Source organism: Sebastes fasciatus, chromosome 9, assembly GCF_043250625.1.
Source record: "Sebastes fasciatus isolate fSebFas1 chromosome 9, fSebFas1.pri, whole genome shotgun sequence".
In the NCBI taxonomy this organism is placed as follows: domain Eukaryota; kingdom Metazoa; phylum Chordata; class Actinopteri; order Perciformes; family Sebastidae; genus Sebastes; species Sebastes fasciatus.
In genome coordinates this window covers 4,723,171-4,746,776 of record NC_133803.1, presented here as the reverse complement: position 1 = coordinate 4,746,776, position 23,606 = coordinate 4,723,171, and the positions used below count along the sequence as shown (strand labels likewise).

The following is a 23,606-nucleotide window of genomic DNA, read 5'->3' as shown; positions in this document are numbered from 1 at the left end:
TGCTAACCATGTCATACTAGCTTGTCATGAAGGAGACTAAGAAGGCTATCTCTCCAAACTTACTCTAAATTTTGGCGAGGAAAAACTGGCATGGCCATTTAAAAAAAAAAAATAAAAGCAAGCATTTTTGTCCACTCCCGCATTGATAAGAGTATTAAATAATTGCAAAATCTCCCTTTAAGGTACATTTTGAACAGATAAAAAATGCGCGATTGACTTGGGATAAATGACGATTAAATATTTGAATCGACTGAGAACCATAATTTTCACTAAAGTAAAAATCTGAATGCAGGACTTTTACTTGTAACAGTAAATTTTGCTGTAATATTGATACTTTTTTTTTAAGTATGAAGAAAGAAAGTAGTTCTTCAACTGATGATTTTACATCTTCTAAAAAGGAGTTTTGGTGTGAAATCACTCTTTGGAGAAATCGTTCACGACTCCTGGATTTATGTACATAACCAGTGAGGAGAGATTTGGAAGTAGACACAAGTAGACGTGCACATCCATTTGAGTCGATACACGCTGAAGGCCAAAGAAGTGTCATCGTGAATTTATATGAAGCAGGTGTGTCTTTTGCACACATCAATCAAACTCTGTATGGTTCAGTTTCAGTCAGTCATTCACCGTCTATTTTTTCCGCCTCAGGCAACGGTGTCGTGATCCACCTGCCGGGCCTGTTTGAAGAGGCAGAAAAGAACCAACGCAAAGGAAAAGGTGAGTTGTTTTACAGAACACGTACAGGAACAGACTGTGCTTTAATGTGTGGAGACTCAAAGTGCATGTGTGTGTGTGTGTGTGTTTGTAGGTCTAAAAGACTGGGAGAAGAGATTGGTCATCTCAGACAGAGCACATATTGGTAAGTCCCTCTATGTGTGAATGTTTGCGTGCATGCAAAAATGTGTGTGTGAATGTGTGAGCCCTACTTTCTCTGAGGTGTGTGAGCGTGTGTGTCCCCTCTCTTCCTCGTATGCAGTGTTTGACTTCCACCAAGCGGTCGATGGTGTTCAGGAACAACAGAGACAAGAGCAAGCAGGCAAGAAGTAAGACACCTGTTGCTTTAAGAATGGCTACACACACACACACACACACACACGCACCATATTCACAAACATGGAGGGAAAGATCAGATAAGATGTCACATCTTTCTGAGAAAGAAGTTGGCTCTTTTATCTCGACTCTTATGAGTCACAGCCGAGATCAAATATTCAGTCTGTGTTTGTAGACGGAGCTTCAAAGACTAAATCTGGTCATGGATTAAAAAAAAATCATCACTTCTTGCGTTCCTCAGCGTGATTGTTTGGATTTTTTAAATATTTAATGTCCACAGTGAGTCATCCATGTGAGGTCCATGTCCTTCTGTCTGGCTGATTTTGTAGCTTAATGGTTATTGTTGTCACAGAGCCTTGCTACAACAACACTGTTCCACATATTATACACTATGGCGGCACAATTAATATACAATAATCCTGATTATGTCGTTAAATGTCATTATTATTGGAAGTAATATAATATATATTCTGTAAACTTTCACTTTTTGAAGTTCAGTAAGTAGCGTCAGCCGTAGTCTGTAGTCTGGTTTGCACTCTTAACTTAAACAAGACTGTGGTCCTTAATTACCAACCTTATAATCTAACAAAAAAGCAGTTTTAATCAATATTTTATGATAACAATGTATCAAAATGACAAAGGCCCTGTTCAGACCTGGTATTAAAATGCGTCCTGAGTGATCCGATCACAAGTGGACAGCTTTAAGTATGTCTGTTCACACCTGGCATTAGAATGCGTCTCCACATGCGACTCCAGTGACCACTTGTGATCCGATCTCACTTCTCCGCTCTTTATGCAAATAAACACGCAGTAAACTCACAGCTAATACAGCAGCCGTTGTGACGTAATATTACATGAATGTCAGTAATAATATCCTGCATATTCGTGAAGACAGTGAGTACATTGTATTAACATAAAAATATAAAGTTGTCTACCGACGGTCCCCGGGGACCTCCATGCCCGCTGACACTGCTTCAAAGCCGGGGATGAGAGCGAGCGGTGGGCGGGTGTCTGCTCCGTGCAGAGCACCGGGACAAAAACACTGACGGACAAGCGCTGGCGTCTGCCTGTCTATTCACATGAGGAGCGCAGTGAGATCCCGCGGATCCAAGCAGGACGTCAGTAGAGTAGGCGGTCCTTCAGTGGGGCCCAGGACACATTCACGTACACACTGCTAAAAGAATGTGACCATTTGTGGCCCAGACCACCTCTGAATCTGGACTGAAAGATCCGATCTCAATGCGTCCTCAATGCGTCTCGAGTACGCTCACACCTGTACTTAAAGCTGTCCACTTGTGATCCGATCACTGAGGATGCATGTTAATACCAGGGCCATTGTGAAAGGGTAATAGGCCTACAGAGAATAATGAATCTACTGCTCCATTCGCCTTAACAGAGCTTTATAGTGAGTTTCAGCTCATTTAGCTGTCCGACCCACAACTTCACTGTTTTGGTTCACTCTCAATGCTCTCAAAGCAGACAGCTGTTTTCAGCTCTAAAGCTCTAAGGGCGTTTTCACACCTGTAGTTCGTTTGCTCTGGTCTGAATCAGGGATCAATGTTGCATATTGCCTCGAGTTTGGTTTGTGTTCACACGGCAGCGTTTACAAAGAAACTGCTCTCTAATTGGTCAGAATATCCATGCGGTAAAACTCCCAGAAGTAAACAAAGGAGAGCAGACTTCTAGGACGCAACAATGGAGGGACAACTACGCGGCTTGATCTTGGCCCATGTTTTCTTTTTTTTACCTCGTAGCAATTTTTCACTCGAGACAATCGATATAGTTTGAAAATGAAGCGACTGGAAAACAATGTATTGATGCTCTAAAGTCGCCAAAGACGCATATTAAGATAGTTCAGGAGGAGGCGTGCATTAACCCTCCTAAACTGAGCGTGTCAGCTCATCGACCGAAAATATTTCCAAAGATCCATCAGGTATGCCCGTGGTCTTCAACACAGCCTGACGTTACACCTGTTTAGTACTGATGTGAATAGCGACAGCAAGCGTAGGCTCTTTTGAGCTGTTGTTGCTGTTGCACAGCGCAGCGCCCCAGTTGGGCCGGATCGAGGTCGGATCATGTTCTCACCACGAATGAAGCGTACCGAACCGTAACGTCGTTCGTTTGGAAGCGAACCGAGGCCACCCCTTCAAGGAGGTCTCGGTTTGCTTGTTTTGGTGCTGCACCCGAGTGCGATTGCTGTGTTCACACCTGCCCAAACGAACCGCACCGAGAGGGTAAATGCTCCAGGATTCCATTCAACCCAACTAAACAATGCAGGTGTGAATACGCCCTAAGAAGCCACTGTTCACTACCTGCTCAGCAGCAAACAACAGATAGACACTGCTTGACACTAGCTGCAGAACATAGTGGAGCATTTAGCAGATAAAGATCCAGATATTTCCCTCAGGAGTTGGTGGAGACCAAAAACAGAGCTAAAAGAGAAGGAATATTAGACAAATGTAGCTCCATAACTGCTGGATGTGTAACCAAATTTGCCATATAAACTTAAAAGGTTGACTAATGAGTTCACAGCTTATTGCATGTTTAAAACTGGTTATAAAAATACGCCAGTAGTATCAAATGACAGAATTTTTAAGTGTGGAAAGATGACAGGTGTTTATATGAGTTTAATTATGCACCACTTACACTAAACACCACTCTTTATCATTCAATTTTTAACACAAAAGTCATCTGGTGGCCGGTCTACAGCCATTGATCTATCTTAATTGAGCACCATATATACTGTATATCACTATTCTGTTACATTCATTTTAATGATATAACAAAAAGATAACAGCCAAAGTAGAAGCAAGCACTTGGATATTGATCCCTTGAGGGAAATGTTAACATATTTGGAATATGTATATTTTAAGTGAAGATGGAACAGAAATCTAATTTTCCTTCTTTATTAATTTGTACATTAATTTATGTTCACATTCCATATGTACAGAAATGTCTTTCCACAGTGACACACATGCAGCATACAATCTCAACACTGCTCTGCCTTGAGGTTGTCCGTCCTCTGAGAGGTCAGAGGTCGGACAGACAGAGGGTGTAGCAGCCCTGCAGAAGGTGGAGGTTATGAACAGCGTGACAGAGAGAGTAGCAGTGCTTCATCACTAAGAGACTGAATAAACCAGCAGCTTGCTGTTAAGGGGCATACCTCTAGACTCTTTACAAAGTATTTCATGTAGTAGTTCCAGGTGTTTTATTCCACACCATTTGAAAGCGATTGTATTCTAATAATAAATCAGCCCGGGCAGTGAACCACACTGACGTATGTGAGGAATGCTGAGCTGAGTCTGTGATCCAGTGTACTCCTGTTCAAAGCCGGGTTGTCTTTACCAGCTCAGCCACCAAAGCCCCAAACACCCAGCCAGCTACTGTGTGTCTGTGTGAGAGTGAACGCATGTTCACCAGGGTGCCTTAATGGCACGGCCCATTATCCGCTTTCAGCAGATGGCTGTGACAGGCTGGTGGATTTCCAGCAACGCCCGGCGTTCTGCGAACACTGCTGCTGGAAGGCAGTCTGATCACAAGAGTTTATTTAGTAAGAATTCATCCTGAACTCTGATTTCTCAAAACTAGAAACACAAAGCGGAGATGTACGGAGTCCTGTAGATGCTAAAAACATACAACAAACTCCAACTGAGAAAATATTTTGTCACCGTTGAAGAACAATTGGAACTCAACTCACGTTAGTATCTATAGTAGCATCTAAACAAAAGCAGGTGTTGAATTTCCATAGTTACAAATGCGTTAACAGGACACAGTAGCGTCAATCTCATCCTCCTAATGTAGAACATGTTCATTTTAATGCAAAAGACACAATTGATTTAAGCTGTGCCCTAAAATCAGTGTCACATATGCTACAAAAACATGTCTTTTTTTTTTTTAAAGATACACTGAATACATTTCATTTAGCGCTGTCAGAGTTAAGGCGATAATGACGCGCTAACGCTAATTCATTCCAACACCACTAATTTCTTTAACATATCATATGACACTATAAAACCCAAAGAATCCGTTGGTACCAACCATGTCATACTACTGTAGCTTGTTGCGAAGGAGGTTAAATAACACTCCAAACCTGCGCTACATTTTGTTGAGGAAAAACTGGCATGGCCATTTTCAAAGGGGTACCTTGACCCACTGACCTCAAGATATGTGAATGAAAATGGGTTCTATGGGTACCCACGAGTCTCCCCTTTACAGACATGCCCACTTCATGATAATCACATGCAGTTTGGGGCAAGTCATAGTCAAGTCAGCACACTGACACACTGACAGCTGTTGTTGCCTGTTGGGCTGCAGTTTGACATGTTATGATTTGAGCATATTTTTATGCTAAATGCAGTACCTGTGAGGGTTTCTGGACAATATTTGTCATTGTTTTGGGTTGTTAATTGATTTCCAATAAGAAATATATACATACATTTGCATAAAGCAGCATATTTGCCCACTCCCATGTTGATGTATGATGTTGATGTTGATTATTTATCTGTCCATTTGTCAAGTATTTAATACTCTTTTCAACATGGGAGTGGGCAAATATGCTGCTTTATGTAAATGTATGTATATATTTATTATTGGAAATCAATTAACAACACAAAACAATGACAGATATTGTCCAGAAACCCTCACAGGTACTGCATTTAGCATAAAAAAATGCTCAAATCATAACATGGCAAACTGCAGCCCAACATGCAACAACAGCTGTCAGTGTGTCAGTGTGCTGACTTGACTATGACTTGCCCCCAAACTGCATTTGATTATCATAAAGTGGGCATGTCTGTAAAGGGGAGACTCGTGGGTACCCATAGAACCCATTTACATTCACATATCTGGAAGTCAGAGGTCAAGGGACCCCTTTGAAAATGTGAGACTGGGCATGACTGTTTTTTCTCACCAAATTTAGCGTAACTTTGGAGCGTTATTTAGACTCTTTCGTGATAAGCCAGTATGACATGGTTGGTACCAATGGATTCCTTAGGTTTTTCTAGTTTCTAGTATCTTCACTAGCTTTAAAACTGAGCCCGCAACAACCTTTGAAAGATCGATTGTTTTAATGCGCTAAAGAAATTAGTGACGTTAAAAAGAATTTGCGTTAAGGCATTATTGTCACGTTAACTTAGCCCTAATATAAAGTAGTTAAAGCTTGCTACAGCTGGACCAGCTACAACAGTATAATGCTACTTATGCATTACTTTAAGGAAGTGAACGTCTAATGGTGTATTTTTACATTGTAGTGTTACTACGTTACTTAAGTAAAGGATCGGAAAACTTTTTCCATCACTGCCAACACATGTGTAGACTTTTCACTCATGTGCTGAGCACAACACATGGTGATTGGATACTGCATGTTTTACATCGGCTGGTCCCGATGGTGAAGCTCAATAACCAAAGAAGGTGTTTCCATTCTTTAGTTTGCATGTAGGGTAAGCAAATTTAGCCTTCCTTTTAGTAGGCTGAGTTACAAGAAGTGTTCGTTGAGTGGGTCATACAGTAAATAAATGGTTAACTAGTTTAGCATGTTATTTTAGTAGTTCCTCTCTGATGCTCGAGTCTGTAGAGATGAAGAAAACACCCAATGACGGTGATGAACATCTTCTTTTTGCCACTTGATAGATAACCGAGTATCAGCATTAGACTATTCAAATAAGGTTCAACAGCTGTCTGATTTACACATCTGGTAAATGGTAAATGGACTTGCATTTATATAATTCTTTTTTATAGTCTTCTGACCACTCAAGCGCTTCACACTACATGCCAGCATTCATCCATTCACACTGATGGCAGAGGCTGCCATGCAAGGTGCCAACCTGCCCATCAGGATCTGATCTAAATACTCATTCACACACCGATGGCACAGCCTTCGGGAACAATTTGGGGTTAAGTATCTAGTTCCACCCAATAAATATCTATGATTAACTGTAACTTGCAACCATGTGAGAAAATGTCTTGATCCAGACGTGGCAGGTCTAATGACCACTATAGAGTCTGCATGTTTTATCTTAAATTATCATGTCAAGTGAGTCACATGACCTTTTGGACATGGGATTTTTTCTACAACTCACTGGGTCCAGAGGTGTTAGGAGTTTCACATTGATAGATTAGATGAATAACACATGATGAAAAAGGTAAATGTTGTAGAATGAGATCACATGCTAATGCTACTTCTATTCTCCCCCCCCTCTCCCTCCTCTCTTGGCCCTGCCCAGCCTCGGGACAACAAAGAAGGGGATCGGCCCAGTGTACTCGGCCAAAGCAGCACGTAGCGGTCTCAGGATATGTGACCTGTTGGCTGACTTCACTCAGTTCTCTGAAAGGTCTGTGCTAATAGTACAGGAGTATATCTCTGTCTGGGGTTTTGATGAAATCTGTATCTAAGTGCAGTGTGTCAACGACAACGCTCTCCAATGACCATTTTCTCTCCTTGAAAGATTCCTTCAAACTCAAGAAACTTTACCTGCATTTCACCCACACGTACCTAGCTTCAGTTTTTATTGCCTGTTTGTATCACAGGCACGTTTCCAGGAACCTTTTTTATGAACTCTACCTGCATTTTGATTGGAAGAACCCAGGTCTAAGCAGGCGTTCAGACCGAAAACTGCCCTGTGTTAAAACAATACAAGGGGGTTGCGTTGGTGAAGCATAGAAACCGATCCAGGAAGTCTAGTTTGAGTAACAGATCCAAGAGTTTGAAGGCTTATCAGAAGCCAGAACACTGCTCGCTGGTTTATAATACTCTGGAAAGTCGTCACGCCAGCAGTTTATCTGTTGTTATGACGATCGCAAGATAAACAGCAGGAACACTGCGTTCACGTTACAAAGTAATCCACCGGGAATATGCAATTGCATGCATTTGATTGGCCGTATGATGTCGCTCTGCGATCCAGCAAAACTTGAGCCAGGTTCAAATTTTCAAACCAATCACTACTACTTGTTGTATTGCATTCAAATGTTTCCATTATTAGTCTTGTTTGCCTGACCTTCACAGTTCTTTAGACACACAAAAATGCTCAGAAGAGTTTAGTTCTTGAGGTTCCTTATTTCAGAGATTTTGAAAGTGGGGTCCGGGGACCCCCAGGGGTTCGTGGCAACTCTGTCAGGGGGTTCGCGAAATAATTTGCTATAAATTATAAAATTGTACTGTATTATTATAAAGTACATATCTACAGATGGAGACCATTTGCAGCAATAAAAGAAGCATACTGTGTCCATTACTACCATCCATGTTAGCTTTGGACCAATAGAACCTCTGATATGATTCTGACACGTCACGTCAATCTGTCATGAATCAATCACTTGTCTCAGGGTGCAACGGACCGTCCTGCTGCTGCTTAGCTTAGCTTATTAGCCAGCTAGCTAGCTGGCGAGCTTGGAGAAATATTTGAGTCAGTCCACATCATCAAGTGACGCTTAGCCCAAACTATCTAGATTGAGAAAATACGACGACGTATATCGAGTTGGATTTTATTGAGAACAGCGACGGGAGACCAAAATGCGTCATGTGTCTTCAGCTGCTAGCGAACAAAGCCATGAAGCCAGCCGAGCTAAAGCGACATCTGATTACAACGCACCCAGAATATCAGGGTAAAACAAAGTAGTATTAACATGATTCAAACTGAAATGTGTTTCTGTTTATCACTATCAAACAGGTCTGAAGTATTTAGGTTAAAAAGTATTAGAATACAAATATAGTTCCTTTATGCATCTAAAAGCACAAATGGTAGTAAGCTTACGCTTAAGTGGTGTTACGATTCTGAGGGTGTCCTTGTAAGGAGTCCCTGGCTCCAAAAGGTTTGAGAACCCCTGGATTAGTTCCTGGGACTAATGGTCGATGAGGGGCAATGAATCTCTAATGCACAGTACAAATGGCAAGATATGCTGTTTGTGAGCCTCTTGTGTTTCTAATTTTGTTCCATTACGTACATACCAGCTGAGTTGGAAATTAATCAAACCAATCAATGGTGCCCGTCACAGGTATAAAGGTTTGGCCCGGCAGTACAAGTCCATGTACCCCACTCTGGAGATTGACATAGAGGGAGAGCTCGACAGATTAAAGGTAATAACAATTAAAAAGAGAAAAATAAATATTTCTGGAAACTTTAATGTGTCCTCTTTGCAGTAACATGTTACGTGTGATTTTTTTTTTAGGACTACGTGGAGCGGATCAAGCCCATGGTGAGAGACGGGGTGCACTACATGTACGAGGCTCTTCACGGTCCTCCGAAGAAGATCCTGGTGGAAGGAGCCAACGCAGCGCTGCTGGACATCGACTTTGGTCAGTACATCGCTGTGTGTGCATGTGTACCACAATTAAGCACGCCTTACCTCTTAAAGGGGAACTACGCCCTTTTTCAAAATTTATACATGTTGTTCCTATGGTCTGAGACAGTCCAAAAAACATGAGTCAACATGAACAACTCTCTCCCAAATCCAAAAAACTAGAGTGCTAAAACTCAAATTTGTGGTGTCATAGGGTATACAGTATGGAACTGCTCCATAGACGATGAATGGGGAGAGATGTTCTAGATGAGAGCACCCAGGGGAATGTTCTGAGTATATGGGAACATTTTATAATAATAAAGCTCATTTGGGTATAAGAAAAGAAAATTCTGTTGATCTCCATCCATTGTCTACGGAGCAGCTCCAGACTTTATGACATCACGTCAAGTGTGAGACTTACCTCTCTGGTTTCTGACTTTGAGAGAGAGGAGCTCATGTTCACACATATTGATTGAACTTTCCTAGGTCATGGAAATAACATATTGTAATTCTTAATTTAGGTGGTGTTCCCCTTTTAACTTCCGTATATTTTCCAATTATTCTTTTGAAAATAAGCCAATGTCTTTGTACTAACATTTCCACTGTAAAACAAATGTAATTATCAATTTCCAAGCGTTGTTCAGTGCATCTACAGTGAGCCGGTGATGTTGCCCTGAAACACTTAAGCTTTGTGATGCTCTTTACAAAAGCCTGCTCGGAGCTCAGACTAGGGATGACGGTAAGTTTGCTATGTGCTATTGACGTGCTCTGGCATCCAGGCTTGACGTGCACGCTCACAGTTAAACCACTTAATGCCACCTGACTGTGCATGAGCACGAAGGCATCCTGTGTCGGCAGTCTGGTCAGTCAGTCAGAATCACAGAGAAATCATTAAATCCACTAGAGATGTTCCGATACCACTTTTTCCCTACCGATACCGAGTACCGACACCGATACCAGTGTGATAGAAAAAAATATATAGTTGTTGTTGTTATTATTATAATTATTATTTTTATTATTATTAATAATAATAATAATAATAATAATAAACAGGTGTTTACTATTGACCATGTATGGATGTGTTATAGAGATGTTCCGATACCATTTTTCCCTTTCCAATTCCGATACCTGAACTTGTGGTATCGGCCGATACCGAGTGCCAATCCAATACAAGCGTAATAAATAATAATAATAATGAAAGTTATTATTATTATTATTATTATTATTATTATTATTATTATTATTATTTAACTGCTTTGGCAAACTACCTGCAATCAGTTCTTCTTTGCTGCTCTAAAACAGTAATAGCCAGGGGCAGCCATGATACATCCAGGGCGACAACAGAACAGTGAAGGCTACTGTTTTGAAGCGGCGAAGAAGAATTGATTTCCTTTAAACATCGGTGCATAGCCTGCCGTATACCCGATCCCAAATTTTGGGCAGTATCGGACGCATTTCCGATAGTGTTATCGGTACCGGAACAACTCTAAAATCCAGGAAATACTCTCAAAAGATTGATGAAAGCATGACAATTGTATCGTCGCTTTCAGATAATGACACCACACACTTAACGTACTAATCTTCCAGTTTTATGTCACTGAAGCAGAGCAGACCTGTTGTTATTGGGAGCGTCGACACCACCGAGCCGATTAAATTACAGTCGAGGGTCAACGCTGGTTATTATCAAAACACCATGCTTGTATTAACTCTGGTGGTATCAGGACACTGTGTCCTGCATGCTGATAGGCAAACGACCTCTCTCTCTGACTGGCTATACCTAATGTTGGATTAGAAAATATGGCAAATGTCACAGTAGCATCAAGCCATAACTTTATCTCAGTCATTTCACATCAAGCTTACGCACAACTCTTATCACGATTTGTTTGGAATTTGGGAGCATGTAGAATGTCAGCGTTTAGCTAAAGAGCACTTTGAAAGGACAACATGACCGCGGGTAGACATACTAGCTGCTGAACCTGTTTCTTCTGTGATTACACAACAGTCTCTCTGAACACCGGGGTTGACTTGCATGTGGGAAGCTTCCATCACATAAGTTGAAACAGGGACAAGCACCTCAGGGACATCCTCAGGGTATGATTAGACTAAAGGCAGACTATTTGAAGTGTCATTTGCGTAATGTTTCTTTCTTTTCAGACAGCTCAATTATCAAGAGGCAAGTTAGCCTCAAGTCAAACTCGGTCACAGCTCGGTATTTAAGAACATGTCACTTGACTGAGTGATCTTGCTGGTTTTGTCATGAACAGGTGAGCATGTTTATGGACCTGTTCAGACCTGTTCTTAACATGCGTCTCGCGTGATCCAATAACGCAAGTCGACAGCTCTAACTCATCAGTACCACACCTGGCGTTAGAATGTGTCTCCACATGCGTCTCCATTGACCACTTGTGATCGGATCTCACTTCCCCACTCTGTGCAAATAAACACGGACATCATGTCCATTTGCAAAGACCAAATGCTTTGTTGTTTTTAACAGTAATATTCTACATATTTGTGAATTCAGGTTCATTTTATGAACCTAAAAACTAGGGCTGTCAATTCATTAAAATATTTAATCGTGATTAATCACGATTGTCCATAGTTATAGTGGAGCGGATAGTGGAAAAATCGTGCAAATAGTGATACAAGCACCAAATTTGGCATGATGATTCCCGAGGGGTCACTTAGCAAATATAAACGATCGGCCACTTGAAAATCCAAGATGGCCGCCAAATTGACCTGCCGTTAATGGTTTCTCTCATAGAAATTCATCTACTTGGTCAATTTGAGTGATCTTGGTGTCAAATTATGTGATTTCTAGCATGCTGGATCTTATTTTGATAGTTTTAATAATTTTGAACTGCAATATGGCGGACATTTTTAAGATGGCTGTCAAATTTACTCGCAGAGAATGCTTTTCTTAAAGAAATGCATGTACTTGGTCAACTTGAATGATTGTGATGTAGAATTATATGTTTTCTGGTATGCTATCTAATCTAACAATTTTTACAGCTTTAACATCCTCCAATAAGTTTGTTTTTTTTTACTTTTGGCTGTCCGGTGAGTCTTTGCTTTGTGGTGTTTGCATGGCTCAATTGGCTTGTAGGCCTACTGTTGTAGATATCAATAGCTGCTGTTGCCATAGGTGTAGGGGCTTAGTGGTAGAGGTAGCACCTTTGTTTCAGAAGTCAGCCACATCCTCCAGGATGGACTACTCGCACTGGTTCACACTACTTGCCCAACTCTCATCTATGGCTCCATGAAGTTGCCAGTGCACGGCAATGACCACACCTCGGACACCATGTTGGCTCACGGGCTGAACTAGGTGAGGGTAAAACACAGAGAGTCTCTGTGTGATGGAGTATTTCTAGCTCCAAATTTCAAAGTGCATAGAGTCAACGAACCAGCCATCTTTATCCATGAGGTTCCCACACCAACATATCTATCAGTTGCCTCTTTCTGGTCTTGGCAAACACAGACAGGCCAACATACATAGCAAAAGGTGTCTTCCTGTCCTTGGATTGCCTGTGGACCTGCGATCCTTCCCTGTATTTGGCAAAACAGCTCTACTGTAACAGTTGCAAGGTCAGATTTTGATGTGCCATTTTGGAGTTGTGACTTGATATCAGCCCCATGTTCAATCATACATACAAACTGAAGCAGTGATGGTGGGACGGTATCTTCAAGGTACCCATCATGAGACGTGCTGTTGAATTCTGATTTATGCTGAAACATGTCACGACGTATCATCTGAGCAGCCTTTGCCAGGTGGACTGCTTCTCCATATTTGCTTCCTTCTTCTGGGACAGCTCTTCTTTCTTCTGCAGCTGTTGGGCATTTAGATAGGCTCGTTCTCGTTTGTACAGAGCAGCCAAGCAAGCAGGCTGACATCTCCAGCACTCAGATTGGGAAGGAGCTTTCCATCACTGAACGGGCACTTGCTTGCATGGGATACAGCTAGGTTCATGCATTATTTTACGCAATCTGTACACTATCTGGATAACTGAAACCCCATTATCCTTGGCTCGGCTCTCCCGCGCTTGCACATCCTGTCGATTCAGGTTTTGCTGCCTTAAACTGATCAGGGGTTGGTAGTAAGCAGCATTTTGGACACTAAGTATAATGCTGAATCCTACTTAGCTGACGTTAAACCCCATTCTGAGTTACACAGCAGCGATTGTCACCAGTGTGCCCTGGTAGTGCCCGACAATCACTCCTTTACAGTTCTTTGCTGTTTTTCCAATTCTGGCAGTTGGGTTGGAACCTCATGGATAAAGATGGCTGGTTCGTTGACTCTATGCACTTTGACATTTAGAGCTAGACATACTCCATCACAGAGATACTCTCTGTGTGCTACCCTCACCTAGTTCAGCCCGTGAGCCAACATGGTGTCCCGGGGTGTGGTCATTGCCGTGCACTAGCAACTTCATGGAGCCACAGGTGAGAGTTGGGCAAGTAGTGAGGACCAGTGCCAGTAGTCCATCCTGGAGGATGTGGCTGACTTCTGAAACAAAGGTACTACCCCTACCACTAAGCCCCTACACCTATGGCAACAGCAGCTATTGATATCTACAACAGTAGACCTACAAGCCAATTGAGCCATGCAAACACCACAAAGCAAAGACTCACCGGACAGCCAAAAAGTTAAAAAAAAACGTATCGGAGGATGTTAAAGCTGTAAAATTAGATAGCATACCAGAAAACATATAATTCTACATCACAATCATTCAAGTTGACCAAGTACATGCATTTCTTTAAGAAAAGCATTCTCTGCGAGTAAATTTGACAGCCATCTTAAAAATGTCCGCCATATTGCAGTTCAAAATTATTAAAACTATCAAAATAAGATCCAGCATGCTAGAAATCACATAATTTGACACCAAGATCACTCAAATTGACCAAGTAGATGAATTTCTATGAGAGAAACCATTAACGGCAGGTCAATTTGGCGGCCATCTTGAAAAATGGCCGCCGTCTTGGATTTTCAAGTGGCCGATCGTTTATATTTGCTAAGTGACCCCTCGGGAATCATCATGCCAAATTTGGTGCTTGTATCACTATTTGCACGATTTGACTGAAAAATGGATGTTAGCCGCTCCACTATTAATCGGGATTCATTTCAAATTAATCACACATTTTTTATCTGTTCAAAACGTACCTTAAAGGGAGATTTGTCAAGTATGTAATACTCTTATCAACATGGGAGTAGGCAAATATGCTGCTTTATGCAAATGCATGTATAAATAAATTATTGGAAATCAATTAACAACACCAAACAATGACAAATATTGTCCAGAAACCCTCACAGGTACTGCATTTAGCATAAAAAATATGCTCAAATCATAACATGGCAAACTGCAGCCCAACAGGCAACAACAGCTGTCAGTGTGTCAGTGTGCTTACTTGACTATGATAATCACATGCAGTTTGGGGCAAGTCATAAAGTGGGCATGTCTGTAAAGGGGAGACTCGTGGGTACCCATAGAACCCATTTACATTCACATATCTGGAGGTCAGAGGTCAAGGGACCCCTTTGAAAACGGCCATGCCAGTTTTTCCTTGCCAAAATTTAGCATATTGGGGCGTTATTTAACCTCCTTCGCGACAAACTAGTATGACACGGTTGGTACCGATGGATTCCTTAGGTTTTCTAGTTTCATATGATGCCAGTATCTTCAGTCCGAAACAAGTTTGAGTTAACACGTGATTGTCTACCGTTGGTCCCCGGGGACATGAGTACCGCCGCCTTTGCCGGGCAACGCCGGCGCACGGAGCTTCTGAGAGCCGGGATGAGAGCAGACGGGTGGGCAGGTGTCAGATCTGTGCAGAGCGCCGGAGCAAATTTTATTTTATTACCTTCATAAGTAGGCCCAGACACAATGTGACCCACACAGAAACCGACATGCTTACCAGCCCAGTCGCACAGCAGTTTGTGAAATAGTCCCGAAATGTAATGTCGTATGTAATGATTGGTTCGTGTACGTAGACACAAATTTCTCTTTTTTTTTTTCACAAAATCAGTTCATATGTAATCCACGTAATTGTGAACCGAGAAGTTTAGAGACCATCGAACACCGCGTATGGAGGTGGTCGGGGTGGGTAAAAAAAAACACAGGACTCTCTGGACATTCGTAGGAAAACACAAAAAATCTGTTGTTGAAAGTTGCGCTGAGCGTCACGAGAAAAAAGGGGAAATTTAGTCTATGTACACGGATCAAATGGATTAAAAAACAAGACTGTGTTGTACATACACACACACACACACACACACACACACACACACACACATCAGTTGAGTAGGGGGTACACACATTCGCTAAAAGAATGTGGCCAGACCACCTCCGAATGTGGTCGGAGCGATCAGATCTCAATGCGTCTCGGGTGCATTCACACCTGTACTTAGAGCTGTCCACTTGTGATCAGATCACTCAAGACGCATGCTAATGACAGGTCTGAACAGGGCCTAAAGGTATTTGTCTGATAAGGTGTGGTGGATGAAGCAGGTCAGAGTCTTCCTCGGCCACAGGACGGACACGTCTAAGCCGGACAATTTAGTCACCTATATCAGGACAGTTGCTAAAACAAACTATAAACTAATCTGCTATGTCAACACAGTGCCTTTTCCATAAACAGCTCATATCACCCTCACGTTGCCGAGCCCGCAGCACTGTAGGTGAAAAAAATCAAATGAATTGAGAGGAGGAAAAAATGTGCCGTCATTAAATTTGATGTGCTGCCTTCCTCTAGACCAGGGGTCCAGAGAGTTGCAGGGGGGGGGAGGGGGCAGGGGGGGGCAGAGCAGAGGGATAGATGTGAGGCAAAGATATTGCGTGAAGTGAAAGAGACAGGTGCATGCAAACACAGTCAACAGGAGCTGCAGCAGTGGATGTGACACACAGCTCACGGAGGCAATTCAAAGTGATTTTAAAGTGCCTTAATTACAGTACAACACCCAAAATTGTACACCGTCTCCGAGTCCTAACTCTCTAAACACACAGACACGATACACAAAGTCTTAGATAGTCAGCGTAATTTACTCTTTCTGATTATATCATTATCACGAATAAACAACCAACAAATCTGCTGGGAAATCATAGAAAAAAAGATGCTCCTTATAACTCCAGAACTTGCTTGAGAATTCTGACATTTTTAACTTTTCTTCAATATCATGTTAATCCAGTGATACTTGTCTGTACATCCATGGACACATTGCAAACAGGAACTGCTAATACGGCATACTTTTAAAGGAGCTAAACGTAAAGAAATGTAAGTTAGAACAACAGGTTTCAAGTTGTAGCCCATAGAGAGGGGAAGTCCCGCCCCTTCTGATGGACCACCATGGGACCTTATTTCAGAAAAAATATGAACGGTAGTCAACGGTGAGAGAGAAATATTTTTTTTATCCCGTTTGAATTGCGCCAAGATTCACACATATGATGTTTCTCAATTTAAAAGATAATTTTGCATCTCTCGTCTCACACAATACTACAGTTTTTTTTTTTACCATTTCCGTTTTTTCCGAAATAAGGTCCTGTGGTGGTCCACCAGAAGGGGGCGGGACTTTGGCTCTCTATAGACTGGCGTACTTGCCGATACCCGATCCCGAATTTTGGGCAGTATCGGACGCATTTCAGATACTGGTATCGGTATCGGAACAACTCTAATTATTAGTATAAATAAGGAACTCCTCATTTAAGACCCCAAAAGCATTATGGGAACTGTAGTTCCAAAACTTAGAGCATGATTATCTACCAAATAAAAGTAAGACGAAGGAAAATAATAGAGGTGAAAAAATACGTTCATATTAACTTTTTTCGTGTTGCAGTACACAATTCTTTTTTTGGCACTAATGCTGTGATCGTCCCATCGACATGGGGAGACGGGGGGACATGGGGGTGATGGGGTTGTTGGTGGGGGGCACAGTTATCTCCACTTTGTCTGAGTGGGGCCCACAGTGTCTGATTTTGAAAACCCCTTACTCTACACAAATCTTCCCTCATTTTTTTGTTTTCCAGTTGCACATTTGTTCAAGCCGTACCTCCTGTGCAGTATAAATGTACGGTATGATCAGTCTTCACTCCCGCTGTCATTGCAGGGACGTACCCGTTTGTGACATCGTCCAACTGCACGGTGGGCGGGGTGTGCACGGGTCTCGGCATGCCGCCTCAGAACGTCGGGGAGGTGTACGGGGTCGTCAAGGCGTACACCACCAGAGTGGGCATCGGAGCTTTCCCTTCAGAGCAGAGCAACGTAAGTGGACACACACACACGCACACACGCACACACACACACACACACACACACATACTTGCTAACCTTAAGACCTCAAAAATATGGAGGATGTCAAAACCAAAGGGGGGGGTCTGGTGGTCCTCCCCCAGAAAAATTTCAGAGACTTTGTTTCCTGCATTCCGGTGACTTAAAGAATGAAAATAAGAAAATAATAAGTACACTGCAACTGCATTTTTTTGTTAAATGGGGCTACTTTTAATGTACTTTGATTAATTCTCAGGAAAGAAAACTGAATAATTTGCCCCTCTGGCGTGAACTTGTGTAAATCTCTGGCATGAACTAATATCAGTTTTTATTCATTATACCCCCGCGACAACGTAGTCAGGGGTATATAGTGCTCCGTCCTCCCCTACTTTAGTAGGGGTCAAACAGTGAGCGGGGGGGATGTGAGCCATGCTCACTTTTGCCTTGTTCATTAATTTTTTGCCACTGCTTGAGTATTTCTTTCTCTTAGTACTCTCCATTTCTCTCTCCATCTCTCACCCACTGAAGACCCTTTCAGACAAAGCGCGATAAAACTGCGCTCTGAAACCCGTTATTTCTAATGGCGTGCGCCGCGCCATGATGGCTTTTTGCTGCGTCGAGCAAAGCCCAACTTTGGGCGTCGCGCGCTGTCTCGAGCATCCCTTATACCGGGAAACGACAATTAGTGTTTATTGTCATCCGGGTGGAAACAGTAGAGCTTTACGCGCTGTACAGTGCCAGAAACGGGTTGAGATAACGAAAATGTGTTCTAAATCGGGAGAAATATGGAAGAATTGTGACCCCGGGAGGAAACCGAGAGAGGGTGATGAAAAACGGCCAACCCTCCCAGGAAAATCGTGAGGGTTGGCAAGTATGCACACACATTAACTCATACCCCCATCAATATGCAAACAGGACTTTTTGCTACAAAGATGGATAGTATGCACACAGTGGGCTTACAACTAAGTTTTAAGGTGTACAACTTACAACTCAGGTCAGCGCTATATACCCCCGCGACAACGTAGTCGGCGTGTCCGTCCTACCGTCCGTTTGCGTGTCACACTTTCATTTCTGGAGCAGAACTCGGAAACTATTTAACTTAAGAACTTCAAATTTGGTATGAAGGTTGACGGTGTGGTCTAGTTGTGCCTTTTGGGGGTTAGAAGTCCAGTCCAAATTTTTCCAAAAGGGCAAAACCTTTGGCCCTGCTCTAGTAGGGGTCATGAAGTGAGTGGGGGGATGTGAGCCATGCTCACTTTTGCCTTGTTTAAACCTGCACAATATGTTGTCACACTAATTATAACTGATAAATGAAGAACATTCGTGGTAAAGTGTTCTTCATCCACACGACATTCTGTCAACATCTTCATGCAGTATTTGTGGTCAAAACATGGTGTAATGACTTGATCTGTACAGTATACAGCAGAACACTGGCTTTGTTTTCAAACAGCACCACCCAGAGGAGGTTTTGCTTCACTGCCACCAATAACCATCCATCCATCCATTAACTGTAAATGCTTATCCTATTCAGGGTCGTGGGGGCTGGAGCCGATCCCAGACATTGGGCAAAGGCGGGGTACACCCTGGACAGGTCACCAGACTAGAACAGGGCTGACACATAGAGACAGACAACCATTCACACTCACTTTTACACCTACGGGACATTTAGAGTCAACAATGAACCTAACCTGCATGTCTTTGGACTGTGGGAGGAAACCTGAGCACCCGGAGTAAACCCCGCTAACATGGGGAGAACATGCAAACTCCACACAGAAGGACCCCAAGCTCTCTCGCTGTGAGGCGACAGTAATAACCACTGCAGCACCCTGCAGCCTCACCAATAACCAGCTCAAGGAAAATGTATTTGTTAAGGTCAATAAATCGGTCTGTGACACCTGCTCACGACTGAAACTGAAGCTTTAATGGATGAACATTTTTTGTGTATGTTGAGCGGTCCATTCGATCATCACTCAAGTTCCGTAGAATGACATGAAGCTCTTCAATCATTTACAAAAACACTTGAAACTGATAGACTGTCTGTCGCTCACCTGTTGTCTCCAGGAGGTCGGAGAGCTGCTTCAGACTCGAGGGAAGGAGGTGGGCGTGACCACAGGCAGGAAGAGGCGATGTGGTTGGCTGGATCTGGTGCTCATCAAATATGCACACATGATTAATGGCTTCACTGCGTGAGTTCAGTGTGCTTGTGTGTTTCTATTGATTCGTGTTTCCCTGAAGTGTTTATGTAGACAGCATTTAGAAGACAATCATAGGACTTAAAGGTGAGAAATTTAGTTTTTTTAATACATATTGCTATTTTGTTTTAAAGTTTTATTAGATGTTTGCAGCTTTTGCATCTAAATTTGCAAAAAAAAAGAGGGAGAAAAAACAGTTTAGATTTTTTTGCTTCATAAAACGTAACATTTCTTTTTGTCGTCTTATTCACTTATTTTAAAGCAAACTGCTGATCTCCACAGGAAACTTGTTTTTTTGTTGTTGTATTAATAACAAATCTTTCTTCTCAGAATGATTAGGATTGGTAATAAGCTGGTTAGCAGGGTGACCTATGTATTCAGTAAGCAGGTGCTGTCTTATGACCTTCCTGTTCCCTTTGTCTCCCCCCCACCCCAGTATAGCACTCACCAAACTGGACATCCTTGACGTGCTCTCAGAGATCAAAGTGGGCGTATCGTACAAAGTCGACAACCAAACTATACCTCACTTCCCAGGTGAGCTGCTGTGTGAATGAGCACCTCTTGTGTAAATGTTGAAATAAATTCCGGCACATATTAAGAGAATAATTAAAAGGTTGTTTTTTCCAATTCTCCAATTTTTGCTCAGGATACAGGTAGATAAGGTAGAATAGTAGTAGACAGCCGTGCCACGCTAACATGTTTTATCCTTCTCAAAGGAATTGAGGGCAAAATATTGGAATTGAATTAAAAGACAACCTTACAACCTTTTCCCCTCACATAGCCAGAGCCGAGTTTCCACCTAAACTTCCGGGGTCCCGAGAACTACTTTTAAGGAACTAAAAGGTTCCTTCAGCCCACTGTTGTCTGCGTTTCCACCGCGGTCTAAAAACCTGTGAAGATTAGGCAAATTAGTCCGCTGACATGACATGACATGTGACGAGGGCTGCAGCCTGCAGCTCAGTGTGTCCGCCTGTTTACTTTAAATAAACGTTAGCTTTTATCTCACTGCGATGACATTTACTGCTGCATATGTGTACTGATGCACGTTGGATGTAATGAATGAAGAGGAAAATGAAACTAAGAGCGTCTGTCTCCACAGTAAATCATCTGTTGAGTGTTTTATGATTATTTATTCGTGCTTTAGGACGTAACCTGGTCTCTTCTACCGCTCGCCCACTCAGCTCGTGCGATCTCTCTCTCTCTCTTCTTCTCTCCGTCTTTTTTTAAATGTGTCGGGAAGCCGACAGCAGAGCCTAACTTTACTTTTAATGTTATCCAACAGAGAGAAACGTTCTCCCCTCGCCCTAAAATGGTCCTAAATCGATACTAGAGTACTTCCTTGTATTATGAATGAAGCGGTTCAGTTGTAGCAGCAGTGCTGTGATCGACGGTGATCCCTGCAAACCCCGCCCCAAAGGTTCTGGTACCTTTTAGAAAGTACCACCTCCCGACCAGGGCCTTTTCTGGGGGTAAAATGTCCCCGGAACTTAATTTAGACCAGGGTCTAAATTAGACCCTGGTCTTAATTAGTCCCTGGTCCCTGCAGTCGAAATGTGATGAGTTCCTCAAAAGGTTCTTAGTTCCAGCGGAAAGATTGTATCTCAAATGGAAAAAGATGTATAGAGATGAAATTGTTTTCCACTTTCCGAGTGGATCTGACCGTGTCTGACTTTTGACATCAGGTCTAAACTGATGTTCTCAGTTGTTACGTCTCTGACTTCAGTGGATATCGTCTAACCTCTTCTTCTAGTCTGTACTGTTATTTATAGAGAGCTCCATTTCAAGGCAGAGACATATTGATCTGTTGTCATAGCTGTTTGATTATGGTCTCCTTTAAAGCTAATGGTGATATTACTGCCCCCCTCAATGATTCTGTGCCAGCCAATCAGGAGGTGCTGCAGCATGTGGAGGTCCAGTATGAGACGCTGCCGGGCTGGAAGAGCGACACCTCGGCTGTGAGAAGCTTTGATGAGCTGCCTGAGAACGCCCGGAAATATGTCCACTTCATTGAGGACCATGTGGCCGTGCCTGGTACGACCCCACATACACTGACACTGACATTGATACACTTGAATGCATAGAAAATGATTTAGTTGATAGATTATATGGTTTTATCTGTCTAACCTGATCAAAAATGTATCGTCAAACTAAACTTACTTCCTGAATTACTAATGTGTTCGAGAGCCAACGTATATATTATGTGTGTGTGGTATTTTCTGGCAGTCTTGTCTAGTCATGTTTAAGAAGGTCCAGGGTTTGATCCCCAGTCTAGCCAGGGCCTTTCTGTGTGGAGTTTGCATGTTCTCCGCCGTGTTCGCATGGGTTTTCTCCCACCACCAAAACATGTACCCCCCCCGCGCAGGATATGCATCAGGAAGGGCATCCGGCCTAAAACCTATGCCAGATCAAATATGCAGACCGCCAACAACAACAACAACTTGTATCGTCACGTTTAATTTCTTGCTGTCCGTCTTGGTTCTGAGACCAAAGTGCTATCACTTTTAATCCCAATGCTGTTTTAACCCTGGTTTAATTGTTTTCAAAGGAGCTTTTCTACCCAGTAAACCTTGAGGGGTCTAAATTAGGGCGGTGACTAACGATTATTATTATTTTTTTATTTTTTTTTATATCAGAAAACTGAGAATTATTTGTTGATCATTTTGACATCTATGGCGTTGAACCCAAAATACTTCCACAGGCTGCTTCTCGGACGCTTTAGTGTTGTGGTCCTCCTTTATTTTTATAGATCAGCCTAATTTACTGATCGGTCAATACGGCGTGCAACAGGTCAAGCTAAGAACGCCATCTGCTGGAATACTTACTATAGACTGTACATTTTGAATTGGAACAGGTCATTACAGATCAAATATTTGTTTCCCAATAAAACGTGACAGCCCTAATGTAAATGTGTAACAAGGTTTCTAGTCGGCTTTGTACAAGTACGCATGTGCGTGATAAAAAGACAGGAAAAGAAGCCAAGTGAGGGCGATTGAAGGAGCGATGTTTTCTCATATTTAAATTAATTCCATCCACATAAAACTACACAAATAAAAGTCCAACTATGAACTGAAAATTTGTAAAAATTCAAACACATTCCTGCAAAGCTCCACTCTGTCTTTCTGTCCTCACACACATCAAAAAAAAAGAAGAAAAACAAAAGTCAGGACCGACGCAGCATCTTTTGTCACTAATTCTGTCATGAATTAGTGCTGTCAATCAATTCAAATATTTGTTTGCGATTAATCGCATGATTGTCTGTAGATAATCACGATTAATCGCAAATTACTCACACATTTTTTATCTGTTCAAAATGTACCATAAAGGGAGATTTGTCAAGTATTTAATAGTCTTATCAACATGGGAGTGGCCAAATATGCTGCTTTATGCAAATGTATGTATATATTTATTATTGGAAATCAATTAACAACACAAAACAATGACAGATATTGTCCAGAAACCCTCACAGGTACTGCATTTAGCATAAAAATATGCTCAAAATAGAACAAAAAAATAGAACCCATTTTCGTTGCCAGTTTTTCCTCGCCAAAATGTTACGTATGTTTGGAGCGTTATTTAGCCTCCTTTGCAACAAGCTGGTACGACATGGTTGGTACCGATGGATACCTTAGTTGTTTCAGTTTCATAGGATGCCAGTATCTTCACTCTAGCTTTAAAACCGAGCCTAAACAACCTAAAAATCGCAAGTTGCGTTAATGCGTTAAAGAAGTTATAGTGGCAACAGCCTTACTTCCAACATAAGATTACTCACCTGCTTGCATGTATACATGGATAACCTGTGTAACCCCGAGTGCCTGTGTCTGTGAGTAGCTGTGACAACAG

The 23,606-nt window shown here is 42.2% G+C and overlaps 2 protein-coding genes across 7 annotated transcripts in view; both read left to right on the top strand.

Annotated features, from left to right (window-relative positions):
* LOC141773667 (echinoderm microtubule-associated protein-like 6) overlaps positions 1-23,606 on the top strand; it is a 512,018-nt gene that overhangs the window by 411,771 nt on the left and 76,641 nt on the right. The window lies entirely within an intron of this gene.
* The window catches only part of adss2 (adenylosuccinate synthase 2), a 39,654-nt gene that overhangs the window by 15,003 nt on the left and 1,045 nt on the right, over positions 1-23,606 (top strand). The window contains exons 3-12 of one of the 3 annotated variants that reach the window (XR_012595173.1): positions 649-717; positions 809-859; positions 977-1,043; positions 7,272-7,379; positions 9,037-9,118; positions 9,211-9,337; positions 17,414-17,568; positions 19,636-19,760; positions 20,208-20,300; positions 21,648-21,785. Coding sequence is in view for 1 of the 3 variants with exons in the window: in XM_074645606.1 (XP_074501707.1) it covers positions 649-717; positions 809-859; positions 977-1,043; positions 7,272-7,379; positions 9,037-9,118; positions 9,211-9,337; positions 17,414-17,568; positions 19,636-19,760; positions 20,203-20,300; positions 21,648-21,797 (1,032 nt within the window). In the remaining 2 variants the exon portion in view is untranslated. Of the gene's footprint in view, positions 1-648; positions 718-808; positions 860-976; positions 1,044-7,271; positions 7,380-9,036; positions 9,119-9,210; positions 9,338-17,413; positions 17,569-19,635; positions 19,761-20,202; positions 20,301-21,647; positions 21,798-23,606 lie in introns of those variants that run through there. The other 2 variants (XM_074645606.1, XR_012595172.1) reach the window with 2 other exon arrangements.